Source organism: Budorcas taxicolor, chromosome 9 (assembly GCF_023091745.1).
Source record: "Budorcas taxicolor isolate Tak-1 chromosome 9, Takin1.1, whole genome shotgun sequence".
Lineage (NCBI taxonomy): Eukaryota > Metazoa > Chordata > Mammalia > Artiodactyla > Bovidae > Budorcas > Budorcas taxicolor.
Genome location: NC_068918.1, coordinates 23,621,369 through 23,643,751, shown reverse-complemented (window position 1 = coordinate 23,643,751; position 22,383 = coordinate 23,621,369). Strand labels below are relative to the sequence as shown.

General features: G+C 41.7%; 1 protein-coding gene across 1 annotated transcript in view; it reads right to left on the bottom strand.

The window, feature by feature from the left end:
• The window catches only part of FAM184A (family with sequence similarity 184 member A), a 125,610-nt gene that overhangs the window by 61,094 nt on the left and 42,133 nt on the right, over positions 1-22,383 (bottom strand). Inside the window, exons 2-5 of the mRNA XM_052645669.1 lie at positions 8,605-9,459; positions 7,512-7,647; positions 5,757-5,938; positions 2,081-2,278 (exon numbers count right to left, since the gene is read on the bottom strand). Coding sequence (XP_052501629.1) covers positions 2,081-2,278; positions 5,757-5,938; positions 7,512-7,647; positions 8,605-9,459 — 1,371 coding nt within the window. The remainder of the gene's footprint in view (positions 1-2,080; positions 2,279-5,756; positions 5,939-7,511; positions 7,648-8,604; positions 9,460-22,383) is intronic.

The following is a 22,383-nucleotide window of genomic DNA, read 5'->3' as shown; positions in this document are numbered from 1 at the left end:
GGTGGTGGCTAAATGCCTTAGGGTTTGATATCTGAGACCGAATTCAGGGCTGACTGACTCATCCTAGCTGCATGTGCTTAAGCAAGTATTAACCCCTCTGGGTCTCCACCTCTCTTCAGTAAGATGGGTACAGAAATCAAACCAATAGCAGCCCTGCAAGAACTAAATGAAAAAACAAATGTAAAACACCACTGCAGTGTCAGGTAAACACGGTAAGAAATACTTACACTTATTTATCACCGTATGCTCAGATGCGTCTCGGTTCCTAACACTTTATCTCACGTAATCCTCAGGGATATTACAAGATGAATCTTTTTAGGTTGGTACAAAAGTAACTGTGGTTTTGGACCGTAAATTTTAAATCATTATAACTAGGCTCAAACCCATCTTTATTAATCAAAATAGAAACTATTACAATCAACACACTTTTATTGTTTCCAGTAAGAAACAATTTTGTTCATTCCTGTAACATAAAAATCCGTGCTTCAGAATTCAACGAACTCTTGGAAAGTATCTTCTGCCTCCTGCTGGTTATGGGAGCATTCTCCCTATAAAAAGTTGTTGAGATGCTTGAAGAAGTGGTAGTCAGTTGGTGAGAGGTCAGGGGAATATGGCAGATGAGGCAAAACTTCATAGCCCAATCCATTCAACTTCTGAAGTGTTGGTTGTATGATGTGAGGTTGGGCATTGCTGTGCAGAAGAATTGGGGCCTTTCTGTTGACAATGCCAACTGTAGGCATTGCAGTTTTTGGTGCATCTCATTGATTTGCTGAGCGTACTCCTCAGACGTAAGGGCTTGCCAGGATTCAGAAAGCTATGGTGGGACCGATGGGCAGCAGGCCACCGAACAGTGGCTATGACCTTTTTTGGTGCAGGTTTGGCTTTAGGAAGTGCTTTGGAACTTCTCTGTCCAACCTCTGAGCCGGTCGATGCTGGCTGTCATATAAAATCCACTTTCCATCACACGTCACAATCCAATCAAGAAATGGTTCATTGTTGTTGCATAGAATAAGAGAAAACAACACTTCAAAGCAATGATTTCTTTTGGTTTTTGGTCATCTCATGAGGCACCCACTTATGGAGATTTTTCACCTTTCCAATTTGCTTCAAATGCCAAATGATCACAGAATGGTCACCTCTGATTTCTTCGGCAACTTCTTGTTGTATGAAGATCAGCTTCACTAATCCTCTCAGTCGGTCATTGTCCACTTCTGATGGCCTGCCACTGCACTCCTCATCTTCAAGGCTCTCATCTTCTTTGCAAAACTTCTCAAACCACCACTGCACTGTACATTCATCAGAAGTTTCTGGGCCAAATGCGTTGCTGATGTTGCGAGTTATCCCCGCTGCTTTACGACCCATTTTGAACTCAAGAAAATCACTTGAATTTGCTGTCTAATATCATTTCTATAGTCTAAAATAAATATAAACAGCGAGTAATAAATCATTAACAAAAAACAAAGCAAGAAATGAGCATTACAATGATGTACAACATAACCGCATTTATTTAAGAATGTGTTCCAGTATCAAATAGCAAAGTTCAACAACATAAAACCACCATTACTTCTGCACCAACCTAATAGCTTCATCTTCAAGTGAGCAGCCTCAGGTATAGCCTTTGGGACCCAAGAAAAAGCAGCTAGTAAGCAAACGACTCGGTGTTAAGGCCCCATCTGTCAGGTACCTTGCTTTTTCTACTATATAATTACTGTCTGTCATGTATTACAATTAGCAAGCTTATTACTTAATTAAGGGCAATAATAAAACAAAAAACAGATCATTTTCCCAGGGAAGGAAACTGTCTCCAGGAGAATAAGCGCTCCAACTAATGAGGCTTCCTGAGGAGAAACCGATGTTGTTGTCTGATGAAGAGACAGCTCAAGATCAAGGGAGTGTTTCCATGATGGCTATAAAAAGTAGAAATGCCTCATATCAATTTAATAAACTACAGCCCCTGTAGGAACTTTTATGTATGTTATTCTTTGAACTGAGATTTTCAGAGTGATTAGGAGATAGCAACTAGGTCATTATAGAAAGTCCACCAATTTATAATACAATGCGAAGCTGAAGTTTTACTCACCAGCTGCAGTTTTTTCTTGTCCCTAAGTGCATTGCTGTGGACAGCCTCAATTGCCATGTGGTGCTTCCAAGCTAACTCTTCCAAAGTCTTGGAATGGGCCTCATTCAACTGAGCCACCTCCCCTTCCAGTCTACTTTGCAGGTTTTTTAGCTCCATCTCATAATATTCTTGCTGAGTCTTCTTTGCCTCGTTTACTTTCTAAAATTGAACAGAAATAAAAGGTCAATCTGCTTTTTTCATTACTGCTATTAGTATTTTGAATATCCAGTAAGTAGATAAACTTGGATGAACTGAATGCTACAGGATTAGACCATGGTACCTGAGAATACATCATTGGGTATTCTACAAGGTGGCACAGCCAAAATGAGTAATTTTAAAGACAATGATAAAATACACTATTATTAGGTTAGAATCAAGTGTGAGTCAGCACTTCTGCAGGCTTAAGAGAAAAAAGCTTCCTCCATGTCGAAGTGGTACACAAAATGGCTTATCAATACCCACTCAAATGATATTAGTTGATACAACTGTATCAACAGCCAAGTAAAGGCCTTTTAAGCATTAACAGTCCAATGATGAAAAAAGCCAAAAGACTGTGGCAATGAAATTTTTTAAGTTCTATGAAAGGAGCATACATCACGTGTTATGAGAGTATACAGGAAAGGAGCTTAACCTGGATGGGGTGGGAGGTGATGTGGGGGGTGTGTGAGAGAGGGAAAGAGGTCAGCAAAGGCATTCCAGAAGGGAACACAGCTGAGCTGATGATAATGACACATTCTCTCATTTAATTCTTACAAGCCCCCCAGGAAGCAAGAGGTGAGAAAATTTCAAATCTAGATCTGATGTCTAAAGCCTGCATTCGTAATCCCGTCCAGCATTCTGAAAGCTGAGAAGCAGCTCACCAGGTGGTGAAGTCGGGGAGCTAGACGGCCATGCAGCTGAGCAGGGTGGCGGAGAACGCAGGACTCAAGGCTGGGAGCGGAGAGGGAGGGAGGCTCAGAAGCAGGCAGGGTCAAATGATGACCAGACGTCTTTATGCTAAGGACTCTAGAGTCTCTTCTGATGGGAATCAGAAATCACTGTGATTTAAGTGACTGATATTTTAAAAAAGTTTTTTTAAATTTTTATTCATTGATTTTTAATGATTGTTGTTTAAGCCACCCAGGCTATGCCATTTTGTGATAGCAGCCCCAGCAAACTAAGACAACTTGTGAAGGGGAAGGAGCAGAAAGGAAACAAGGACAGGAAGAACTCTGGGGAATACCTGAAATCAGGGAACAGGAGGAGAACGAGGAGCCCGTGAGGGAGATGTGAGTGGCCGGGGGAGGAGGAGAGCTAGGAGGGGCCAGCATCGCAGGGACAAACACTGGGCCGAGAGCGGTGTGTGCTGCTGAGAAAATGGGTACGGCTTCTGGGTGTGGTGGTGGTGTTCCCCGATGCCTTAGGATCCAGTTCAACAGAGCGGAGGTGGGGTGGGGGGAGCCAGAGAGAAAAGAGGAAATGGAGGTACTGGGTGAAGCCTATTCTTTCAACAAGTTATGGGAAGTTATGGAAGAGGAAGGTGAGAAAGTAAAACTTAAAGACAATGACGTTAAAAGGGGTTTGAATTCTCTCAAGGGGCTGCTGCAGAACCCCTCCTTGCTGCTCTGTAAGACTCTTGGCAGACAGACACACCTCCTCTGACAGACACACCTCCTCTGGGTCACTGATGCCTCCTGGGAGGGCAGAGCCATCCTGCCGTCTGGCCTCTATGGCAGCTGCCATCTACCTGCCTCCTGGCCCAATCTGCGGGTCTCTGGAACTACCCAGGAGGAAATACAAGGTCCTCATGTCACAGAAAGCAACATAACATAGAGGTGGAGACATGGGTTTTGGAGTCTCGCAGCCCTGGGTTCAGGTTCCAGCTCTGCCACTTAGACATGTGACCATGGGAACCATGAGTGCATAACGTCTGTAAGCCTTGGTTTTTCCATCTGTGAAATGGGAGTGATAAGGTAGAACCTATGTTACAGGGTTGCTAAAGATGAGATAATATGCCCCCAAATATTTCGCAATATTCCCAGCCCACTGTAAATATTTTATAGTTGTTAGCAATTATTTTACATCATAAGAGATTGTAATTATTCCCAAGGCCCAATAGAGGGGGAAAGCCCTAGGAAGATTCTTGAATGCAAGGCACTGGACTTTCTTTCCTGTTAAAGCTAGAAGGTTATAGATAGAGGAAACAGAAAGTCCCAGCCTCCTCCTTTCCGGCCTGGGCCAGCCTGGGCCTCAGCCTTTCCCTTCCAGCCTCCCCTACAAGGATGGTGGTATGAGGGGCTCAGGGCTCAGAGCAGTATTCTAGGACTGGATCCCAACCCCTCTTCAGCTCTCCCTGACTTGGGGTCCCCAGAAACCAGAGCCCCTACTTGAATACTCGGATGCAACATTTTAAGCGTCTTTTCATTTCACAGCTCAGACATGAAGTGCCCCTCATCAGAGATCATAGCGTCTCCCTAGAGCACTGTACCAGTCAGGGCCCAGCCAGAGAAGTGGGGAGGGAGGAAGAAGGGGCAGATCTGGCCTAGATGGACGGTTTGGGGAGCTACCACTGAACGAGTTATTGGAACGGATGAGCTTGTAGAATGAGTGGAGAATGTGAGAGGAACCCCAGGGGAACACAGACGGAGGAGGGAAGCTCCCAGACAAGACTGCAGGGCCAGGGAGACAGGAGGAAAGTGCGAGAGAACCAAAGAGATGCTTGTGAATCAGACATAAGTCAGTATCACAGGAAGACAAGACCCCCCAAGTCCAGCAACCGGAACGTCACTGGAGGCTGAGGCTGAGTCTGTGGACTGGTAACAAGAGAAGCCAGGCCGGGCAGGGTGTGGAGTGAGCGGGAAGTGAGCAAGGCGAACAGACATTTTTCAGTACGCCTGGTGGTTGAAAGAAGGAGAAAGAGTGTTTCAAGCTCCCACCTGGCATTGCAGATATGTGAAAAACTGGAACACATATTCAAGCAACTACTCTACATATGACATGTTTTGTTTAATTTAGAAATTCAGTATGTTGGTATATATATTTTCAGGGCATGGTTCTTGTCATCCTTTTCAGTTTTACAGACATTTCCTAGGTGTATACGCAACATGTTTCATGAATAGAAAAGTAAGTATGATTAACTGTAATGTACCTTTCATTTAGGGGCTTCCCAGGTAGTGTGGTGGTAAAAATACCTGCCTGCCAATGCAGGAGACATAAGAGACATGGGTTTGATCCCTGGGCCGGCAAGATCCCCTGGAGGACGGCAAGGCAGCCCACTCCAGTATTCTTGCCTAGAGAATCCCATGGACAGAGGAGCCTGGTGGGCCACAGTCCACATGGTAGCAAAGAATCAGACACGACTGAAGTGACTTAGCATGCACCGATTCAGTTTCTAGCCTGAAATACAGTGAAATGTCCAAAGTTTTTACATTACAAATTGTTATCAAAAATATTTTGAACATATACCCAATATGGGATAATCCAGCTTTATACCTTTTCTCAAAATAAAAATGAAAAATTACTATAGTTAAGAAATAGACTGTTACTATGAAACAGAAGTAAACACTCTAAATCAAATCTGAAAAAGAATAAAACTGGACTTTTCTTCTTTTCCTTTCATGGGTGGTATGAGGGAGAGGGGGTTCCTCCAAGACTCTACCTTCTCCAGTTCCAAAATCTGCTGCTTCTGCTCTTCATCCAGACTCTGAGTTTTGCTTTGCAGAAAAGCTCTTTCTTCTTCAAGCTGAGATAATCTTTCATTGGCCCTTGATTTTTCTGATTCTAGATCTTTAATTGTAACCTCCTGGGTCATTTGAGTTGCTTGAAGCATTCCAATATGACCTAACACCCCAAAAGAAAGCCCCAAATTCAAATCTGTTACCTTGTGGTATAAAATAGTTTATAGTTAATGACCCAATGTACTTAATACCTAAATAAAACAAATGGTCTGCATGTACAAATAGTTCTCTGGTTTCAACAGAAATATTGACCTTGGGAATACTTATTATTCAAGTACTTATTACAATACGTATTACATCATTGCTGCTGCTCCCTGTACCCAGGACCATTCCAATCATTTCTGAAGATTTCAAGCTATTTTAAGTTGAAGTAGAAACAACTCCTCAGGGTACATATAAAAGTCTTGGGAGTAAAACAAAGTAAGAGAAGATGCACTGAGCAGCACTGTGGCACTAAAATGAGTAACTTATTCTTTTCCAATCTTTTTTTTTTCCAAATTCTAACATAAAAAGGAAGAAATTTGCATGCAGCAAGATGGCAGGCAGCAGTTTGGCTGAAACTAAATTCGTTTTAGACGACAGACCTGATAAAGAACTAAGGCAGAGTAAGAGACAGATAAGAAGAGCAAGGTTATGAAAAACTGAAATAAATGACAACCGCAAAAAAAAAAAGGTGGGGGGGGGGCAGGGGGAGGATATAAGCAGAGCTGGAGCGGTGAAAAGTGAACCCGAGAAAAATTTCTCAAGGCAAGTGTTAGAACAGAGGCTCTCAAAGTGCCCTGGACCAACAACACAGGCAGCATCTGGGACCACCAGTCAGAAGTGAAGCCCACCCCAGACCTACGCATCAGAAACTCTGGGGTAGGGGCCCAGCACCTGTGGTTGTACGAGCTGTCCAGGTGATTCTCATACACATAAAAGTTCAAAAGTTGCTACTTCAGGGGCAAGGTAATTTGGGATTCACTGATGAGCCAATCGATCAGATGACATCCTCATAAAATTTGTTCAGAGGCCTCCCTGGGCTCACCAAAATGTCACTTCAGACTGAGATGGGTCACCCTCCTCCTCTGGGCACATAAGTCACAGCAGGTGGAGCAGCCCAGCCTCAGTGTAAGCAATGAGCCTTATTAATAAACCAAATGAAATGAGGCTGCTATAACTGAAATACAGTTCTACTAATTTAAGCAGTTTAAAATATTTATGTTTTTAAAGGACAAAGAAGCCTCTTAGAGTGTTTTTCTTTTAGTGACTGCCTTATTAGTGCTAAAACCTATAACTCTTGGGACTTCTCTAACAGTCCACTGGTTAAGACTTTGTCTTCCAGTTCAGGGGGTACAGGTTCAATCCCTGGGCAGGGAACTATGATCCCACATGCCTCATGGCCAAAAAACCAAAACATACAATATAAATTATACTATAAATTCAATAAATTCAAAAATTCAATAAAGACTTAAAAAATAATAAAAACCTATAAATCTTAACTTTTTATAGAAATACATTTCTAAAAGTTATCATTTGCTTCTCTTATGATTAATCAATAACAGAACCCTTTAACATATTTAGAACCTAAAGAATTTTAAAATGTGAGAAAATAAAAAAGGCTAGTTTTGTCTTGAGTTAACATTTAAGTGTTGGTTTTAGCTGAGGAATACACTAAGAACTGTGGTCGGACATACTAGCTTTGAGGACAAGATCTGAGGCTTGCTGTTGTAAACGTTCTCTGGCTGCTGCCAGCTCACTTTCCAGCTCCTTGTGCCTGCTTAATAAGGCCACTTCTCCGTCCTTGGCATCATCAAGCTGTTTTTGAAGACCCTAAGAAAGATCAAATAGCCATTATCAATACGTAAGAATGATACTAAGCTAAATAATTCATGTACATTTCCAGCAGCAACTATATCCTATTCAAAAGTCAAACTTAACAATACCTAGAGTTTTCTATCTGTATTAGCGACACATATCTTGTGATCTTCATGTTGGCTTTGTAACTCTTTCCAATATATTTAAATGCTCCACAGATATTAAAAACACACCTATGAAATTTTCTATGCCAATAAAACTAAGAGACTTCCCACAGAGACTCTTTGGCTTTTTTTTCTTTCTTTCACAAATTGTTCCGTACCCCTATTTAACTCACGTTTATAAAGCAATGTTAATTTTTTGTTCAGTGTCTGGATATCAAAGAATGTACAGACCATCGTTAGTGAAGGGAAAGGAAAAACACAACGAAAGACCAATATTTTAAACTTCCCAAATCACTGGAAAAATATTAATATATTATTTAAATAAAATCCTCCTGGTAAACAATCAACGAGGTTTTAAGCTTGTCTTTTTGGGCCTTTAATATCTGAAACTGTTATACGAAATAACAGCTACAGGGTAATAAAGACTGTGTGTGTTAGTTGCTCAGTCGTGTCCGACTCTTTGCAACCCCATGGACTGCAGTCCGCCAGGTTTCACTGTCCATGGAATTCTCTGGGCAAGAATACTGGAGCGGATTAACACTCCCGTCTCCAGGGGAACTTCCCAACCCAGGGATCGAACCCTGGTCTCGTCTCCTGCATCGCAGGCAGATTCTTAACCGTTTGAGCTACAGAGAAGTCATAGTAAAAATAAATAAAGTCCTAATAAAGATCACCCTTCCACTGATTTTCTCACAAAAGTACAAAAAATTTCAAATGGAAAAGAAAAAAAAAAGTGGTCCAATGAAAAAGAGAAAGACAAAACTGGGGGGAAAAAACCCACATGTTGAATGTACTATTCTTTACTCACCTGAACATTGTTCTCCGCTGTGACCAGTGCTATTTGAAGCTTTTGACATTTGTCACGGAGACTTCCGGCTTCATCCTGTGCCATCTGTAACTCTGTCTTTAATTTTCCTATGGTTTTTCGCAAAACTGCTTCTTGTCCCTGAAATTCTTTTCTAAGATCTGCTTCCTTTTCTTTGCTAGCCTGGAGGCTTTCTGCTGTAAAAAGCTGTGACCTTTTCAAAGTATCCAGCTCATGTTCATAAAAGGACTGGGCTTTATGCAACTTGCTTTCATAATCCTCAATGAGCTTCTTCCGCTCGAGCCTGAGCTCCTCCAGGGTCTTACTTAAGGCCTCCACCTCCATCCTGTGCAGCTCCTCCGCTTTCTCCTGCCCCTTGTTGACTGAGGCACTGTGATCCTGCTGGCACTTCAGCAGCTCTTGGATCTCCCGTCTGTGAGCGGTTCTCAAATCTTCTAGTGCCAACCGTTTGTCTTTTTCAAACTGTACCTGGAGTTGTGCAAAACTCCGTAGCCTTTCCTCAAATTTCCTTCTGATCTCCTCAACCTCTCTAGACATGGTAACTATGCGCTGGACATGCTGGGCTTCTGCGCAAAGCTGCATGTCCTCCACTCTGTGCTTGTAAGCCTCAAATTCTGTCAAAGCCTGCTGCTTCGTTTTAATGTGATCTTCTAAGGACGCTTCTAAAACTTGAATCTTTCTCCTGAGGTCTAACTCCTCGGTGACTCGGCTTTTATACTGCAATATTTTCTCTCTTGTTTCTGCAAGAATTTGCTGGATTTCTTCTTCATGAGCATCCTTGAGGGCTTGAATTGCAGATTCGTGCTCATCATTTTTAGTGTTCAAAGCATATATGACCTGCATGGTTTTAAAGAAAAAGGAAGAAGAATCCAGTAAACCATATTATTTTCTAACTGTTCATTCATTCATTTGGGTCGATATTTTTTTCTGTGTACATAATATTAGCTATGATAAATATTAAATACTAAAACTTCATGTATTGTTTTTGTACTCACAGATTTACTTGGCAAATTTACTTAGCCCAATCTTAAACTCTGTATTTGAAGACTTTTTAATCAGGATTTTAAAGCATTCAAAATTAAGGATTTATTTTTTCCTAGAAATAATCAGTGAGGATGAAAGTGACAAAGAAGGCTACCTGGTCTATGAGAATGGAGTTTTCCTATGGCCCCATCCATCTTGGGTAACCCCACATGGCATGGCTCATAGTTTCATTAAGTTACACAAAGCTGTGATCCACCTGATCATTTTGGTTAGTTTTCTGTGACTGTGGTTTTCATTCTGTCTGCACTCTGATGGATAAGGATAAGGGGCTTGTGCAAGCTTCCTGATGGGAGGGGCTGGCTCTGGGGAAAATTGGGTCTTGCTCTGGTGGGCAAGGCCATACTCACTAAATCTTTAACCCAATTTTCTGCTGATGGGTGGGGCTTTGTTCCCTCCCAGTAGTTTGACCTGAGGCCAAACTATGGTAGGGGTAATGGCCTCTACCCCTATGACCTCTTCCAAAAGGATTTATACCAGCACACCGAGCCTTCCAGGATTGCTGCTGTCAGTGTCAAGCCTGGCGGGCTGCAATCCATGGGGTCACAAAAAGTCGGACACGACTGAGTGACTAAGTACAGTGCATGAGGGGAAGCTTTAGGTCTTCCCAAAGGTCTCTTTCAACTGCTTAAAGTCTGGTATATTTTAAATGTAGACATTTCCTTTTCTAATTCCCTTATGCTCTGTTTTTAACTCTGATCCTTTTCACTTCAAAATTCAGTTAGCACTTTTGTGTTCACCTATCAATGCTGTGGTTTTATTCACTGCCTAATTTTCCTTCTGCTTCCAAGCAAGCCAAATTCCTAGAGCCAGAGTGTTCTGAGTACAGGTCTTTCTTTACATTTTCATCCTTGGGTTTTAATGACTCCATTGAGATTTCCTCACCTAATTCCAATGACAACATGTTCCCTTTATAGTAACACTCACACTCTTTATGTTCCTTGATGTCTTTCATTACAGCACTGTGGTCCAACAGATATAGCCACAGCTGTTACTTAAGACTTATTAGAAATGTGCCTACTTTTTTATGAAGTAAAAAGACATAAACATAAAAACTACACACTCCAACAATCCAGAAGCTAATATCCGTGTCCCGGAACTTCGTTCATTTTAATGTGATCTTACTCTGGATTTAGAAATGAAACCCAGCACCAAATACGTTTGCAATTATGCAGGGGTTTCCCTGGTGGCTCAGATGGTAAAAAATATGCCTGCAATGCAGGAGACCCAGGTTCAATCCCTGGGTTGGGAAGATCCTCTGGAGAAGGGAATGGCAACCCACTCCAGTATCCTTGCCTGGAGAATTCCACGGACAGAGGAGCCTGGCGGACTACAGTCCATAGGGTCGCAAAGAGTTAGACACGACTGAGACACTAACACACATAAGGATAAAATACATACCAAGTTTCAAAGCTTAATGCAAAATAAGAATGTAAAATTATGGTGCAGAAGTGGCCCTTTTTGTAGAGAACTTGTTTATGCAGCCTGAGGCAACTGAGAGCACCTGGCTCTCCACAGGTCCTGGGACTTTCAGATCCTGCTGCTAAATCTAGGCTGGCACCTGCCAGGCCTGCAGCCACACTGGCAAAAGGAAGAATTCACCCTGGAGTTCCCCCACTGCAAGGACTTCACTGTCTCTGTACAGGGCTCTGTCTTGGACACTCAGTCCCCTGACCATACTTCACTAGGTCCGCTGTATCTATTTTCTTACAGCATGAATGACATGCAATCATACCAAAGGAAAGCAGATTGAGAGATGGCCAGATACCTTCTGTCTGGCCACAACTACCCTTTGTCCTACAAGGACCACAGGAAGCTATGTGCACAGAAGGGAAATAAAAGCTTATTCACAGTGTCTCTCTTTTTTGAATAAACCTAATTCCAAATTCCAAGTTATGTTCCTGATGAGCTAACACAGATCCCCATGGAAGACTCCCTTCATTTACACATTTAATCGTAAAAGTAGCCTACAACCAAGAGAGCTGGGTGGTTTCCTATTCCCTTCCCTCAAGGTGATACCTGTCTACCACACAGATGCAAAAAAGACTGGAGGAGGCACTATGGAAAAAGACACCAACTGGCCAGAGAGAAGTCCATCTGCCAGAGGGCCTATATCAGAGCTGGTCTAGGTCACAGGCTGCAGACCGTCCCAGGGCATGCCTGCATGCATTCCCTCTTCATCTTACTAAGCAAGTGGAAGAAAAGAGATCATCCAAAGAGGTGCCACTCCCCAAGAAAACAAGTCACACTGTCATCACTATGCTCCAGGAAACGATCTTAAAAAGGACCAGACTAAGGAATATAAGGAATATATAAGGAATCTGATATAACTCGGGATTAAAAGGGAGAGGGCAGCAATATGTGAGCTTCCCCTTGTCAACTATTTATTGGAATACCCTTCTCTTTTTTTCCTAATTTAATTTCCCTCTGGTCTTTGAGAGTCAGCTCAAGTTCTAACCTCTTTTAATAAGTCTTCCAAGACCATGCACATCCATGGGATTCTCTTTTTTTTCTTTATACCCAGTGTCACCATTTCCTTACCCCCACTTGTTCCTGACACTTGGTAAATGTTAGATGGGTTAGATTTGGGGGTCCCTGACCAGAAGGCTGGACAGCTGGGTAACAATGTTAGAGAGCCCAGAAAAGTAGCTGAAAATTACAAAAGCTCAGGAGCACATAAATATGTGAAAAAAAAGGTGAAATTAAAGAGGATAGAGGTTACAAATTAAAGCATTAAATTAAAACAGATTTTAAGAAAAGTAAACAAAACATCTGATAAGTAATAGGGAAATACTATGGTGAGGCTTTCTACTTCATTTTATATTCTAACCCAGGGATCAGCAAACTAGAGCCTGCAATCCAGGTATGGCTGCTGCTTGTCTTTTGTAAACAAAGTTTTATTGGAGCAAAGCTATGCCCATTCTGTCATGCATGCCTACAGCTGCTTTCCCGCTGTAACAGTAGAGTTGAGCAGATGTGGAAAAGATCTTATTACCAACTCTTCTTCTAAACTATACATAGCTACCTTACCAGTCAAAACGGGCAGCCAAACAAAAATTGTTTTTAATGATTTTGCACTAGCTTTGTTTACTCTCTACTAAACAGTCCAGGCTTTGTACCATACATAGAGAATACCAATTATGTGCTTCTGAAAATATATTATACAAAATAAATATAGTATCATACTGAAGATACAAGATATATTTGTATCTTCCAGGAAAGGCAATGTTAAAATAAATTTCTAAAAATTTAAAAATGAACAATAAAAAGATGCCAAGTACAATAACAATTAACAGTGTCAACAATAACAGTTGTACCTATGCCAAGTACAGTTAGCAATGCTCTCATAAATAATTTAAAATATACTACTATTTAATTATATTATTTTTAAATGAGTTAAGTACCTTAACTATACAGAGTGTTTTCCAACTGCTCACTTTTCTACACAATTACATTTACTAGGTAACTATTTATTAGTATGTTTCTCTGACTAAATACTATTTCTCAGATAAAGGTAATACAGATGATTCCATGTTCTTTGAACACATAGAAGATATATGACTTAAAGTAACAGAATGGACTCAAATTGAAATTTTGACCCTAGGTAAAATAATTTCTCCAAGCTTCAAGTTTCTCAGTTAAATGCGGATCATACTTATTCTACCAGTGACATTGTTATCAGGCCAACTTATCACTGACATTTTAAAATGCTGTCATATAAAGCTGTTTTTAAAAAATATAAAGCACTATAAGATATGGAGGCTTCCTTATTAGTTATATCATTTATTTTTCGGAGAGAACGAGACCAATTTTAAAGAAACTATAGTAAGTGATCATAATCATCCATAAAATTGGCTATCATTTTCCGCATAGGAAAAGGAAATTCTCTAACGTTTCTTTTCACAAACTATTTTAAAAGACATTAAGAGCCATTTGCAATTTTTCTGGAACTATGAACATTCATGGAATGGGACAGTACAATCATTTCCGCAATTTCATGCAATTTCACAGTTCCATTTTATGGCAATAATGCATAATTTAACCATATATCACATGATGAATAAGCAATTTTGAGTAATTTTATTTTCTTCTATGAAGATTTTCAGATAATCTTGCCTGCAGATAAAATGAGAACAATTCTACATCCTAGTTTTTTAAATGCTACGCCAGCTCAGTAGCTCAGTCATGTCTGACTCTTTGTCACCCCATGGACTGAGGCACGCCAGGCTTCCCTGTCTATCACCAACTCCCGAAGCTTACTCAAACTCTCTCCCACTGAGTCGGTGATGCCATCCAACCATGTCATCATCTTCCTCATCCCCTTCTCCTCCTGCCTTCAATCCTTCCCAGCATCAGGGCCTTTTCAAATGAGTCAGTTCTTTGCATCAGGTGGCCAGAGTACTGGAGTTTCAGCTTCAGCATCAGTCGTTCCAATGAATATTTAGGACTGATTATCTTTAGGATTGACTGGTTGGATCTCCATGCAGTCCGAGGGACTCTCAAGAGCCTTCTCCAGCACCACAGCTCAAAAGCGTCAATTCTTCAGGCTCAGCTTTCTTTATGGTCCAACTCTCATATCAGGACATGACTACTGGAAAAACCATAGCTTTGACGAGATGGACCTTTGTTGGCAAAGTCATGTCTCTGCTTTTTAATATGCTTTCTAGGTTGGTCATAATTTTTCTTCCAAGGAGTAAGCGTCTTTTAATTTCATGGTGGCAATCACCATCTGCAGTGATTTTGGAGCCCAAAAGAATAAAATCTGACACTGTTTCCACTGTTTCCCCATCTATTTCCCATGAAGTGATGGGACCAGATGCCATGATCTTAGTTTTCTGAATGTTGAGTTTTAAACCAACTTTTCATGCTACTTATTGACTAGTTTTCTGTGAGTATGGTTTCAGTGCATTTGCCCTCTGATGCCCTGTTGCAACACCTACCATCTTACTTGGGTTTCTCTTACGTTGGGCGTGGGGTATCTCTTCACAACTGCTGCAGCAAAGCACAGCGGCTGCTCCTTACCTTGGACGAAGGCTATTTCCTTACCGCCGCCCCTTCCTGACCTTCAACATGGGATGGCTCCTCTAGGCCCTCCTGCGCCTGCGCAGCCACCGCCATGCCTGTGGAGAGGTCTGAAGAGCGTGGTCCACGGGAGAAGGGAATGGCAAGCCACTTCAGTATTCTTGCCTTGAGAACCCCATGAGCAGTAGGAAAAGGCAAAATGATAGGATACCAAAAGAGGAACTCCCCAGGTCAGTAGGTGCCCAATATGCTACTGGAGATCAGTGGAGAAATAACTCCAGAAAGAATGAAGGGATGGAGCCAAAGCAAAAACAATACCCAGTTGCGGATGTGACTGGTGATAGGAGCAAGGTCCGATGCTGTAAAGAGCAATATTGCATAGGAACCTGGAATGTCAGGTCCATGAATCAAGGCAAATTGGAAGTGGTCAAACAAGAGATGGCAAGGATGAACGTCGACACTCTAGGAATCAGTGAACTAAAATGGACTGGAATGGGTGAATTTAACTTAGATGACCATTATATCTACTACTGCGGGCAGGAATCCCTCAGAAGAAATGGAATAGCCATCATGGTCAACAGAAGAGTCTGAAATGCAGTACTTGGATCCAATTTCAAAAACGACAGAATGATCTCTGTTCGTCTCCAAGGCAAACCATTCAATATCACAGTTATCCAAGTCTATGCCCCAGCCAGTAATGCTGAAAAAACTGAAGTTGAACAGTTTTAAAGACCTTTTAGAACTAACACCCAAAAAAGATGTCCTTTTCATTATAGGGGACTGGAATGCAAAAGTAGGAAGTCAAGAAACACCTGGAGTAACAGGCAAATTTGGCCTGATAGATAGAGTGCCTGATGAACTATGGAATGAGGTTCGTGACATCGTACAGGAGACAGGGATCAAGACCATCCCCATGGAAAAGAAACGCAAAAAAGCAAAATGGCTGTCTGGGAGGCCTTACAAATAGCTGTGAAAAGGAGAGAGGCAAAAAGCAAGGGAGAAAAGGAAAGATATAAGCAAATGAATGCAGAGTTCCAAAGAATAGCAAGAAGAGATAAGAAAGCCTTCTTCAGCAATCAATGCAAAGAAATAGAGGAAAAGAACAGAATGGGAAAGACTCGAGATCTCTTCAAGAAAATTAGAGATACCAAGGGAACATTTCATGCAAAGATAGGCTCGATAAAGGACAGAAATCGTATGGACCTAACAGAAGATATTAAGAAGAGGTGGCAAGAATACACAGAAGAACTGTACAAAAAAGATCTTCACGATGCAGATAATCATGATGATGTGATCACTAATCTAGAGCCAGACATCTTGGAATGTGAAGTCAAGTGGGCCTTAGAAAGCATCACTGCGAACAAAGCTAGTGGAGGTGATGGAATTCCAGTTGAGTTGTTTCAAATCCTGAAAGATGATGCTGTGAAAGTGCTGCACTCAATATGCCAGCAAATTTGGAAAACTCAGCAGTGGCCACAGGACTGGAAAAGGTCAGTTTTCATTCCAATCCCAAAGAAAGGCAATGCCAAAGAATGCTCAAACTACCGCACAATTGCACTCATCTCACATGCTAGTAAAGTAATGCTCAAAATTCTCCAAGCCAGGCTTCAGCAACACGTGAACCGTGAACTCCCTGATGTTCAAGCTGGTTTTTGAAAAAGCAGAGGAACCAGAGATCAAATTGCCAACATCTGCTGGATCATGGAAAAAGCAAGAGAGTTCCAGAAAAACATCTATTTCTGCTTTATTGACTATGCCAGAGCCTTTGACTGTGTGGATCACAAGAAACTGTGGAAAATTCTTCAAGAGATGGGAATACCAGATCACCTGACCTGCCTCTTGAGAAATCTGTATGCAGGTCAGGAAGCAACAGTTAGAACTGGACATGGAACAACAGCCAAGGCTGTATATTGTCACCCTGCTTATTTAACTTCTATGCAGAGTACATCATGAGAAATGATGGACTGGAAGAAACACAAGCTGGAATCAAGATTGCTGGGAGAAATATCAATCACCTCAGATATGCAGATGACACCACCCTTATGGCAGAAAGTGAAGAGGAGCTAAAAAGCCTCTTGATGAAAGTGAAAGAGGAGAGTGAAAAGCTGGCTTAAAGCTCAACATTCAGAAAACGAAGATCATGGCATCTGGTCCCATCACTTCATGGGAAATAGATGGGGTAACAGTGTAAACAGTGTCAGACTTTATTTTTTGGGGCTCCAAAATCACGGCAGATGGTGACTGCAGCCATGAAATTAAAAGACGCTTACTCCTGGAAGAAAAGTTATGATCCACCTAGATAGCATATTCAAAAGCAGAGACATTACTTTGCCGACTAAGGTCCGTCTAGTCAAGGCTATGGTTTTTCCTGTGGTCATGTATGGATGTGAGAGTTGGACTGTGAAGAAAGCTGGGCGCTGAAGAATTGATGCTTTTGAACTGTGGTGTTGGAGAAGACTCTTGAGAGTCCCTTGGACTGCAAGGAGATCCAACCAGTCCATTCTGAAGGAGATCAGCCCTGGGATTTCTTTGGAAGGAATGATGCTAAAGCTGAAGCTCCAGTACTTTTGCCACCTCATGTGAAGTGTTGCCTCATTGGAAAAGACTCTGATGCTGGGAGGGATTGGGGGCAGGAGGAGAAGGGGACGACAGAGGATGAGATGGCTGGATGGCATCACGGACTCGACGGACGTGAGTCTGAGTGAACTCTGGGAGCTGGTGATGGACAGGGAGGCCTGGCGTGCTGCGATTCATGGGGTCGCAAAGAGTCGGACACGACTGAGTGACTGAACTGAACTGAGGTTTCATGCTACTTAGGTAAAAACGAATCTCTAGTTAGGTAAAATGATACTTAGGTAAAAACAAATTGTGTCTGAACAGTTCTCACTGCTGACTGCTAGGAATTGAACTGTGTCTCGCTCCAACCCCACAAAAGCCATGTGGTGAAATCCCTCACCCCCAGCATGATGTTACATGGAGATAACGGGAGATAATGAAACGCAGATGAGGTCATGAGGATGGGGTCCTCACGGTGGGACTCAGAGCCTTTATAAGAGACACAAGAACACCTGCTTCCTTGCTCTGACTCTGCTACATGAGGACACAGCAAGAAGGTCTACGGTATTTTGTTACGGCTGATGGAGAAATATATTGGCAATATAAACATGTTCTCATTAACAGCTAACTCATTAGTAATAAAGTATGTTCACTGGAAAGTATATTACCTTAAAATATTTTAGGTGAACCTCAATTGCTGCATATTATAAAACAGGTTTAACACTGCTAAGGTGAGGGAATCACTGAATAAAGGATGATCCATTCACACAATGTAATACAGGAAACCACTAAAGAGCACATCTCATGTAGGAGGATATTTCAAAGAAAAAGCTTTGAGCAGAAGCAAATGCATGTGTTCCTATATACAGTTAGAGCCAATCTTATACAGAGAAAAAAATGAGTGTGCAAGTGTGCAGACACATAGTTCAACTATTTTTAGTATTTTTAAAGATTGGTTTATGGATTTATTTATTTTTGGCCACGCTGGTGTTTGCTGCTGTGTGGTGCTTTCTCTAGCTGCTGAGAGCAGGGGGCGGTGGGCTACTCTCCAGCTGTGGTTCTCGGGGTTTCTCATTGCGGGTGGCTTCTCCTGTTGCAGAGTACAGGCTCGAGGGCGTGGGGGCTTCAGTAGTTGCGGTGCATGGGCTCAGTAGTTGTGGCTCAGGGGCTTAGTTGCTTGGTGGCATGTGGGATCATCCAGAAACAGGGATCAAACCCATATCCCCTGCGGGCAGATCCTCAACCACTGGGCCACCAGGGAATCCCCAGATACATATGTAAAACAGTTCTAAAGAGGTGGGACAAACTGGAGCCTATTATCCAGAGTGAAGTAAGTCAGAAAGAAAAACACCAATACAGTATACTAACGCATATATATGGAATTTAGAAAGTTGGTAACTCTATATGCAAGACAGCAAAAGAGACACAGATGTATAGAACAGTCTTTTGGACTCTGTGGGAGAAGGTGAGGGTGGGATGATTTGAGAGAATAGCATTGAAACATGTATGTTATCATATGTGAAACAGATCGCCAGTCCAGGTTCGATGCATGAGACAGGGTGCTCAGGGCTGGTGCACTGGGATGACCCTGAGGGATGGGATGGGGGGGGATCAGGATGGGGAACACATGTACACCTGTGGTGGATTCATGTCAATGTATGGCAAAAACCACCACAATATTGTAAAGTAATTAGCCTCCAATTAAAATAATTTAAAATAAAATAAAATGTTAAGAAAATAAAAAATAAAAGTATGTAAGTAAATTAACCAAATTTTAACTGAGGATATTAAGCATGACTAAACCTTCTGTAATGAATGTATTTTACTATGATAATCAGAAAACAAACCATTTAAAAAGATTAACAGTGCTAAAAGAATGAATCAATACTCGAAATGCCTTAGCTGTAGATAAACATAACAATGAAAACAAAAACAGAAAATTGAAGGAACATTAATTACCAACAGATACCCTTCAAATTTCCTTAAAAATTACTAACATAAGACTGATTTATACAAATTATCCTTAAAATTTTCCAAGAATATTGAACATGAATCCTTACAGCAATACTTATAAAAAAAAAAAAAAACATATTTTGAGGAAAATGTAAAAAACTCAATTACCTAAAGTTTAACAGCTCATCAGCAAATCTTTAATGGTCAATTCCTACTTTATTCATTCTTCCCTTCAACAAAAATTTCCTGCACCCCTGCTACATGCCAAGACCTGTAACTGGCACGGAAAGCACAGCGGTGGACTGGATACATACGTGCAGTGTCTACTCTCCTGCAGCTTAGCGGAGACTGACCTTAAAGAAATGTTAACCCAATGAGTCAAAGTGAGCTTTTGCTAAGTGTTACAAAGGAGGAGAAATAAAAAATGGGTCTTTGCTGGGGTGCTAGACAGGGTGGCAATGTATGAGTTTTCCCTTATTCTGAGTAAAATGCTTACCTTATATTAACCAGAATCTTTTAAAAAATTTTTTATTGATGTACAGTTGATTTACAATGTTGTGTTAATTTCTGCTGTATAGCAAAGTGATTCAGTTACACACACCCATACACTTAAGTGTATGTGTGGGTGTGTGTGTATTCTTTTTCATATTCTTTTCCATTATGGCTTGTCACAGAACATTTAACCAGAATCTCAGTCAAAACGTTAAGAACATTTTTGCCAGAACTTCTTTTAGTCTAAATGTTAAGGGGAAAGCTATAGCGATAGAAGGGTCGCAAAGAGTCAGACACGACTGAGTGACTAACACACACACATAGAGACAGAACAGGGTGAAGGGGCCTGAAAGCGACAGGCACATCGATGGGTAAGCACAGGGCTCCGCGAAGAGAAAGGCGGGCGCTGGCATTAGCAGGGTTAGACACTGCCCACACTGCAGAGACACTCATGGTTGCGGAGCTGGACAAGATCCAGAGGGAGAAACTACTGAGAAAGAACGAAGGGGACAAGGGCTGGGTCTTGGGTGGGGTTCAGAGGGAGGCTGAGGACACACAGACAGAGACAGCCTCCTGAGAGACGGGCTAGAGTGGAGGCCGGGCACCACAGTTCTAGGTGCAAGGGAGGGGCACAGGATCTGGTCAAAGGCTGCAAAAAAATCAAGAAAAAGGAAGACTTGAAGCCCCTGCATTCAGAATGGGTATCTCAGAAATAATCTTTGAGACAGCACATTCGGTAGAGTGGTCAGGGCGGAGCAAGTGGACAAGTGGAGAAAGTGGGTGAGTGGACAGTGAGTGAATGGAGCCAATTTAGCTGGGAGAGGGAAAAAATAAAAACCTCCAAGAAGTAGTTGATAAAAGAAAGGAAATACAGACGGACAACTAGAATGATGGATGTGGAGGGAGCAGAGTCCAGTCAAGGGACAGGTTCTTTTTTGTTTTTTAAAGGAGAACTGAAAATGTAACCTAGTGAAGAGAAGTCGCTCAGTCGTGTCCGACTCTTTGCGACCCCATGGACTGTAGCCTACCAGGCTCCTCTGTCCATGGGATTTTCCAGGCAATAGTACTGGAGTGGATTGCCATTTCCTTCTCCAGGGGATCTTCCCAACCCAGGGATTGAACCCGGGTCTCCTGCACTGTAGACAGACGCTTTACCGTCTGAGCCACCAGGAAGTCCAAATGTAACCTAGGGAAGGGCTAATTACTGCACCAAAGTCATGGAGAAAGTTTGAGGCAAGGATTTCCTGACATAGGTGGAGAGACTGGCATTGATTGAAAAATAGGGAAAATGTCCTTCCAAGAGAGCAAGGGTAAAGACTGGGATTTGAGCTGGAATGGGAAGATGGGCAATTCCTGTCTGAGGGCTGCATACTCCTCCATAATAGACGGATGAGATCCTGTTTCTAGAACGCAGAAGCCATCAGCAGCTTTTCTCCACTGACCGTAAATGATGCTCCTAACCTTGGTGAGCAGCTCATTCCATCTTCCCAGTATGTCTGCCTCAAGACAAAGTCAACCTCACAAGGACCATGAGCAGACCCCTGTCATTACTGCTTCTCCAGGTAACATTTTTCCTTTTTTCTTGCTTATTCAGAAATTCTGGGTATTTGTTCACTTTCCTTTTCTGATCAATGCCAGAGTCACACAGACCAATAGAAGGAGAGAGAGGAGGGGAGACAGAGAGACAGAGAGAGCAAGAGAAAGGGAGGGAGCTCACCCTTAGAGTATATAAGCACTACACGAGGCACAAGAGACCTTACAAAGTAAAAAGGAGAAAAAAATCTCAGATTCTCCTTTCCGAGAAAAGCTGCTGATGGCGTCTGCACTCTAGGAACAGGTTCTCATCTTAATTTTTTTAAATGTCTGATACAATTAACCTATGACAAAGAATATATAATGGGGGAAAGAGCACCTCCTCAATAAACAGTGTTGGGAAAACCAGACAACTACATGCAAAAGAATCAAACCAGGCCACTTTTGCACACCATATACGAAAATAAAATCAAAATGTATTGAGGACTTAAATGTAAGATCTGAAACCATAAAACTCCTAGAATAAAATGTAGGCAGTATGCTTCCCGAGAGCAGTTTCAGTAGTATTTTTTTGGCTATGTCTCTTCACGAAAGGGAAATAAAAGTGAAAATAAACAGCTGGTACTACATCAAACTAAAAAGCTTTTGCACAGTGACGGATACTCAACCAAAAAAAAAAAAAAAAAAAGGCAGACTACTGAATGGGAAAGATATTTTCAAACAATATATCTGATAAGGAGTTAATATCCAAAATATACAGATAACTCATACAACTCAACATCAAACAGATAACCCGATTAAAACCGGGCAGAAGATCTGAATAGACATTCTTCCAAAGAAGACATAGATGGCCATGAAAAGATGCTCAACATCACTAATCATCAGGATATGCAAATAAAAACCACAATGAGTTATCACCTCACATCTGTCAGAATGGCTATTATCAAAAGACAACAAATAAGAAGGACTGAGGAGAGTGTGGAGAAACAGGAACCCATGAGCACTACTGGTGGGAATGTAATCTGAGGCAGTTACTCCACACCAATGCACAGTGAAAACTTTATGAAGGCTCCTCAAGGATTTAAAAATTGAACTACCATGCAATGCAACAATTTTACTTCTGAGTATTTTTCCAGAAAAAAAAAAACAAACCCACTAATTCAG